The sequence below is a fragment of the Ailuropoda melanoleuca genome, chromosome 2 (genome assembly GCF_002007445.2).
Source record: "Ailuropoda melanoleuca isolate Jingjing chromosome 2, ASM200744v2, whole genome shotgun sequence".
Classification (NCBI taxonomy): domain Eukaryota; kingdom Metazoa; phylum Chordata; class Mammalia; order Carnivora; family Ursidae; genus Ailuropoda; species Ailuropoda melanoleuca.
This window is the reverse complement of record NC_048219.1, coordinates 88517559-88525064: the sequence shown is the minus strand read 5'-3', so window position 1 is coordinate 88525064 and position 7506 is coordinate 88517559. Positions and strand designations below refer to the sequence as shown.

The 7506-nt window shown below is 40.3% G+C and overlaps 1 protein-coding gene across 5 annotated transcripts in view; it reads left to right on the top strand.

Annotated features, from left to right (window-relative positions):
• Nucleotides 1-7506, top strand: part of POGZ (pogo transposable element derived with ZNF domain) — a 31652-nt gene that overhangs the window by 10335 nt on the left and 13811 nt on the right. For 2 of the 5 annotated variants that reach the window (XM_019799745.2, XM_019799746.2), the window contains 7 exons: nucleotides 880-1055; nucleotides 1983-2091; nucleotides 3310-3600; nucleotides 3708-3899; nucleotides 5133-5242; nucleotides 6144-6481; nucleotides 7048-7202. In XM_019799745.2, coding sequence (XP_019655304.1) covers nucleotides 880-1055; nucleotides 1983-2091; nucleotides 3310-3600; nucleotides 3708-3899; nucleotides 5133-5242; nucleotides 6144-6481; nucleotides 7048-7202 — 1371 coding nt within the window. Of the gene's footprint in view, nucleotides 1-879; nucleotides 1056-1982; nucleotides 2092-3309; nucleotides 3601-3680; nucleotides 3900-5132; nucleotides 5243-6143; nucleotides 6482-7047; nucleotides 7203-7506 lie in introns of those variants that run through there. The other 3 variants (XM_002919332.4, XM_002919333.4, XM_034654277.1) reach the window with 2 other exon arrangements.

Below are 7506 nucleotides of genomic sequence, written 5' to 3'. Positions count from 1 at the left end.
CTGCTTCTTCCTCTCCCACTCCCCCTGCTTGTGTTCCCTCTCTCGCTGGCTGTCTCTATCTCTGTCAAATAAATAAATAAAATCTTTTTAAAAAAAAATTACTTTTCTCGGGGATAGAAAGAACCTAAAGTGGTTCAATAATAGTCAATTTATTAATAATTTATGACTATATTTTATGAAGATAATATTATCTTCTGAAGTCTTACCATTTTTACTGGATGTTGGTTAGTTTTTGACCAAGTCTTTTCTTTATCAGATCTGATGTCAAAAAAGAGAAAGAAGAATTAGTCTGTTAATCTCTGTTCCCATACCTGTAGAAGACAGTGGTTCTTTAGAGAATCTGTTGGATTTCTGAGTTTTGACTCACTAGGAAGAGGTGCGATTCTTCAGATTCTGTGTGCTTGCTGAATTGTTTCTTGATGAATATGCTGCTTTTAAAAAGATTAAAAGTGGATTGGCTAACAACAAATTATATTGACAAAATAAGTTTTACCTAATTAAAATATGGAAAAAGAAATTACGTTACTTTGTTTTGCTAATTTGGTGTGGAGAGATTATGTTAAATCATATATTAATATTGTCAGAGTCAAAATGATAGCCGTGTAGATGCCTTACTACATTAAAACATCCCTGGTTAAGATGTATATGGGGGAGATGTTAGTGAGCCTTCCCTATCTACAGTTTTTCTGTTAGTTGTAGATTTGGGTGAAGCTTAAATTTTGGGGGAGTTTGGTGACATTAAACCTGAGGTGAGTGTGACAGTCTTGGATATTTTGATATCTGGGATACCATTTCTTATCTGAGATCATAATGTTTCTTATAAAATGTGGGTTTGTTTTTTCTTACATTTTTTTTTTCTTTCTTCCTTTTATCCTTCAGCTGGCAATTCTTTGGTCCAACAAGGTGGACAGCCACTCATCCTAACCCAGAATCCAACCCCAGGTCTGGGCACAATGGTTACCCAACCAGTGTTGAGGCCTGTCCAGGTCATGCAGAATGCCAATCATGTGACTAGTTCTCCTGTGGCCTCACAACCAATATTCATCACTACGCAGGTGAGTAGGACTCTGAATTCTGAGGCTGGTTAGGGAAGGAGAGAAAGACTGAAACTTCGGAGGCTCTAACTTAGAACTCTGAGTACTGTCTTTTGACCTGGCTTTCTCATTTGCTGTTTTTTAATTTGATACTGGTTTTTATAGAAAGCCGAACATAACCCAGCTGGGTAATTTCCTCTTCCTATCCTTTAGAGGGCTGTTAAGTAATTTGATTGAGATCTGGGCAGAAATTAGTGGGAAAGCTTAAATTAGGTAGCCTTAACACTTGGCCCTTAACACTTCCTGCCCTTTGTTGGGCTGTTTTTCTTAAAATGGGGTGAGTTAGTTGACTCTTGAAATCTGTGTGTGAAATTGGTAAAGTGCAGGGAAAACCTTGGGAGAGAAGGAGGAAGATGACTTATTTAACATATAATGTGAGTCGAAGTTGAAAGCCTAATGCTGAATGTGGAACATAAAGGCAAGTGCTTCTCTGCCTGTGGCTTCCTGAGTTATAAACTCTTCTCTTAAAAATTTGCCAGAGGTTTATGGCCTTTGAAGTGGACTTTGGGAACAATTTAATTGTTTTGTGTTGAATCACTCCAGTGAATACTCTTAGTGTCTTTTTTTTTTTTTCCTTCTTCTTTGCCTTTATCAGTTTAGGGGCCAGTTTGTGGATGAGGTATTTTTTAAGCTGAGGGTCTCTTAAGACAGGAAGTAGGTTTTCATTTTTGCTCATATGTACAAAAGCTTATTCTTCAGTTTTGATATTTGTCACTCAAAAGTTTGCCAAAATTCCTAGATTTCTCCATCTCAGTCATTTAAAAGCTCTACCTCTAGAAAAAGAACCACTAGGTAAGAGTGTGTGAATTTTTAGGATGTAGTCTTATTGCAGTCTCTGCTAGTGTTAGCTGATCTCCATGTTAAAGATCATTTTGCTTTCTAATGCAGGGATTTCCTGTAAGAAATGTCCGGCCTGTACAAAATGCAATGAATCAGGTTGGGATTGTGCTGAACGTACAGCAAGGCCAAACGGTTAGACCAATAACACTAGTCCCAGGTAAGGAAAAATGTCTACCCATTCGAAATAAACTGGCATCCAGATTTGTTTTTCTTGTCTCAAAATGTTCTTGGTCATTTAAAAAATGTGTTTAAGGAAAATCTAAAAATACAAAGATCATACTGATTTAAGCCCAATTTTTAAAAAACCGTTTCTAACCTTTGGCCAGGGTGGTGGTTTTATTTATTTTTGTTTTTGACTTTTTACCACCCTTCAAACAGGGTTTACATAGTCATTTTTTTTGCTTCTGGTGTTTTAGTCAGCTATTAAGTTTGTTATCCTGATGGAGTATTATTAATGCAAACTCCCAAATTCCATATTTCTTACAAGTCTACTCACTTACATGGTGGGATTATAAACTTTATTTTGCTTTAATTTTATAGCATAGATTTTGGATATAAGTTAAACAAATGACCTACCCTTTGATGATTAATTTGCCAGTGACTAGTTAGTATTTTTTTTTTTTTAAGAAACTAGATTGAAAATAATTTTTTAAAAAATCTTCTAATTTTCCCCACAGTTCTTTACTTAGTGTCTGTAAATTTACTACAATTCAGGCCAAAAAATATCTTAATTTAGTTGTTGTAAGGATGTCTCCATAAGCTTCTCTTCCTAAGGTTTTGTTGTTGTTCTCAGAGCCCACAGTGTTTTTGGCCTTAAATCTCATGAATTTAACTTATCTAGTTTCTAATACTTCTTATATATTTGTCAGTGGAATTGTTTACAGCTGAGCCAGGAGATTTAGTAGAATGGCATAGTCCGTCTAAGTTCATATAAAAGAATGGAAGACTCCTTAGTATCCTGAGAAAGTAGGATTGCTTTTTTTAGGACTACATCTGCCCTTTGGCCTAAATATACACACACTGCCTCCTGCTCTGTACTCATCCTTGCTCTTCCAGTATCGAGGACAAGCTACTCCTGATTATATTCTTGGGATCGAAAAGGCAGTGTGGTAAGGTGTTTTGGGAAGAGTTGATAGGAATCTTCTTTCTTCAATTTAGTAGGACTGATTCCTTAGGATAAGATCTTTTATCACCTTGGATTGTATCGTCTTAGACATTAGAGTCTGTGCTACTCTTGTTAACCTCTGATAGCCACCAAACACTTTGGGGAAATAATCTTTTTTTATTCCAGTATTTTCAGTAAAGACAGGTGGAATGTATTAGAGGTGAGTTCATTGACCAAGCTTTGGTACTTTTCTTTGTCTCTCTTTTGAAGCCCCAGGTACCCAGTTTGTTAAGCCGACAGTTGGAGTCCCACAGGTGTTCTCTCAGATGACCCCAGTGAGGCCAGGCTCCACAATGCCTGTGCGGCCCACCACCAACACCTTCACCACTGTCATCCCAGCTACTCTGACCATTCGAAGCACCGTCCCGCAGTCCCAGTCCCAGCAGACCAAGTCCACACCCAGCACCTCCACCACTCCCACTGCCACACAGCCGACCTCACTGGGGCAGCTAGCTGCTCAGCCTCCAGGCCAGTCCAGCCAGACCCCCAATCCCAAGCTAGGTGAGGCCTGGGAAGTGGAGATGGCAGTGCTGGGTGGGGCAGTGGGTGGAGAACAGATGATTATCACTTGGCCAACATAGCTCCCTCCTTCCCCTCTCCACCTGCAGTGAGCATTGCCAGCTTTGTCACTGTGAAGCGACCTGGGGTTACAGGTGAAAATAGCAATGAAGTAGCCAAACTGGTGAATACCCTTAACACCATCCCTTCCCTGGGCCAGAGTCCTGGGCCAGTGGTGGTGTCCAACAACAGCTCTGCCCATGGCTCTCAGAGAACCAGCGGACCTGAGTCTTCAATGAAAGGTACAGTAACCTGAGAGACAGAGTATCCAGTCATTTCACTATAAACAGAGTGAAAAAGCAACCCAGTGAATGGGAAAAAATATTTGCAAATCATAATCTGATAAAGGGTTAACATCTAGAATATATAAAGCACAGCTCAACGATAAAAAAACAAACAACCCAATTAAAAACGGGGCAAAGATGTTGAAGAGACCTTTCTCCAAACAAGATATACAAATGGCTGTTAGGCACATGAAAAGATGCTCACCATTACTAATGATTAAAGCAATGCAAATCAAAACCATGTTGAGATACCACTTCACACCCATCAGAATGGCTCTTACCCGGAAAACAACGAGTGTTGGTGAGGATGTGTAGATATCGGAACCCTTGTTCATTGCTGGTGGAAATATAAATTGGTATGATGGTCTCTCAGAAAGTGAAATATAAAATTACCATCTGACTCAGCATTTCTTCTTCTGGGGTGTGACCCAAAAGAATTAAAAGCAGGTACTTAGGCAGGTATTTGTATACCCATGTTCATAGCAGCATTATTCATCATAGCCAAAAGGTGGAAGCAGTCCAAGTGAGCATCAGCCGATGAATAAATAAACCAAATATAGTATGGACATATAGTAGCATATTGTTCAAAGAAGGAAATTCTGACACATGCTGCAACATTCATGAACTCTGAGGACATTCTGCTAAGCACTGAACTAAGTCAGTCACAAGAAGACAATACTATATGATTACACTTAATATGAGATACCTAGAGGAGTCAAATTCACAGAGACGGAAAATAGATTGGGGGTTGCCAGGGACTAAGAGGAGGGAGGAATGGGAAATTGTTAAACAGGTACAGAGTTTCAGATTTACAAGATGAAAAGAGTTCTGGAGATTGCTTGTATGACAATGTGAATGTACTTAACTGTACATTTGAAAATGGTTAAGAGGTACATTTTATGTATGTGTTACCTCAATTAAAGAGAAAGTTGTATAACGATAAAAAAGAGTAAAATCCATTCCTAGCTCATGGGCCAAACAGAAGTTAGCATCTGGCTGGATTTTGTCTATGAGCTGTGATTTTCTGGCCCTTGGCCTAGACTTAAAAGAATGGTCCTCATAGTGATCAGTCACGCTTACGTATCAACCTTAATATGCCCTTTAGGGAGCATTTAACCTTTCTTCAAAGGGCCAGTAATCTGTTTCCAGTATCATCTCATTAATCTTATCAATGCTTCTCACTTCTTCCAGTGACCTCTTCTTCCATCCCAGTGTTCGACCTCCAGGATGGTGGAAGGAAAATATGTCCACGGTGTAATGCTCAATTCCGTGTTACTGAAGCTTTGAGAGGTCACATGTGTGTAAGTGATATCAGCTGTGATGGGGATCCAGCTTCAGTGGCTACCACTGCATACCTCTTCTACGATTAGGAGCTTGTGAAGCAGGGACTCTCATATGACCTAGAAGTTTCTTAAAGGGTTATGCTCCCTTTTGGCCTGTTTAGAAGAGTTTCATACTTTGGAATGCAGGATACATTTAAAGACTTTCGAGTAGATTGGAACATATGCAACCTTAATTCCTTGGTTGTGGTTGATTTTGAAACTACACAGGAGCACACGAGGACAAGTTTGTTAGATAATCAACTCAAACCAAGTTGGCCTTGGCTNTTGGTTTTTTTTTTTTTTTTTTTTTTTTAGATTTATATATTTATTTATTTGACAGAAAGAGAAAGAGCCAGAGAGCATAACTAGGGGCAATGGCAGAGGGAGAAGGAGAGGCAGGGAGCTGAGCAGGGAGCCCTATGTGGGCCAGGCCCCCGAGATCATGACCTGAGCCAAAGTCAGATGCTTAACTGACTGAGCCACCTAGATACCCCTCAGTTTATTTTCTATTTTTGGGTCATTGGATGAACCAGGAGCCATTAACCAGTTCCCATTTCTAGCCTTTTCATTTTTTGGTATTAGTCCAGACACAAAGGTTGGAATTTCTTCCTGCTGGGGAGTTCAGAAGCAAGTTACACTAGTAAGTGGTTGAAGGATATAAGGCAGGAGGGAGAAATACAAGGTACTGGGTTTGGAGAGGCATATGGCTATAAATAAATATCCATTAGAAAGAGCCGTAATCCTAGAAACACTATAAAAAATCGAAGGGTGAAAACTGGATGAGAATACCTAGAACCAAACATCCCCAAGAGATGTTCATGAGGTTGGGAACTTGGCACATCCCAGCCCCCAGAATAACCACAATGATCTTCCTTTATAGTACTGTTGCCCAGAAATGGTGGAATACCAGAAGAAAGGAAAGTCTCTGGATTCAGAACCCAGTGTCCCATCAGCTGCAAAGCCCCCATCCCCTGAGAAAACAGCTCCTGTTGCTTCCACACCCTCTTCTACACCGATTCCTGCTCTGTCACCACCTACCAAAGTACCAGAGCCAAATGAGAATGTGGGTGATGCTGTCCAGACCAAACTCATCATGCTAGTAGATGACTTCTACTATGGACGGGATGGTGGCAAAGTGGCCCAACTCACAAACTTCCCTAAGGTTGCCACATCTTTCCGATGCCCACATTGTACCAAAAGGCTAAAAAACAACATTCGGTAAGTGTTGAAGAGTCTCAGAGGTTACCCTGGACAAGAGAAGACTGAAATGTTCTTATATGTTTAAGTCTTTCTCTTTGGGCGGTAGTCCTGTTATCCAGTCTGGCTAAGGATTTTTTTTTTTTTTAAGATTTTATTTATTTATTTGTCAGAGAATGAGAGCACAAGAAGGGGAAGAGGCAGGCAGAGGGAGAAGCAGGCTCTGTGATGAGCAAGGAGCCTGATGGGGGGCTCGATCCCAGGACCCTGGGATCATGACCTGAGCTAAAGGCAGATGTTTAACCGACTGAGCCGCCCAGGTGTCCTGGTTTGGCTAAGAATCGTCATTAAATCATAAGTGGTACTAGAGAAGGAGGAGGTATTGTGGTAGTAATAAGAGATAACTTTGGGTGGCGTAGGGGAAACCAGTACATCTTTCCACAGAGCTCTTAGTTTCAAGAACCCTTTCTGGGCTCAGAAAAGGACTGTCCCAAACAAGGGGAGGATGGGGGGGCATATAACATGTGTTCCGGGATTCTAAGGCTGCTGATTTTTTTGTTTTCTGTACTTCTTGTGCTGTGCTACAGATTCATGAACCATATGAAACACCATGTAGAACTCGATCAGCAGAACGGTGAGGTAGATGGTCATACTATCTGCCAACACTGTTATCGCCAGTTTTCCACGCCCTTCCAGCTCCAGTGCCACTTGGAAAATGTTCATAGTCCTTATGAATCGACTAGTAAGTTTGGAAACTCTTAAACTCTAGGGGTATACTTGCTCTTCATTCATTGAATGGCACTGTGAGGAGCCCATCACTTCTATATGAGTATCAGTGTAGAGGAAGCTCTTTGCACATTTCTAATCAATTCCTTATTTCACTCGCCCTTTATTCTTACAACTTAGACTTCTCTTCAAGCCTGAATTGAATTCAGTGCTAGAATTGTTAGGGGCTTTGGTTCAGGACTACTGTAATGTGTTATAATGTATATAATATGATGTAATGGATACCTTACCAAGATTATCTATATTTGGACTTCCACTTC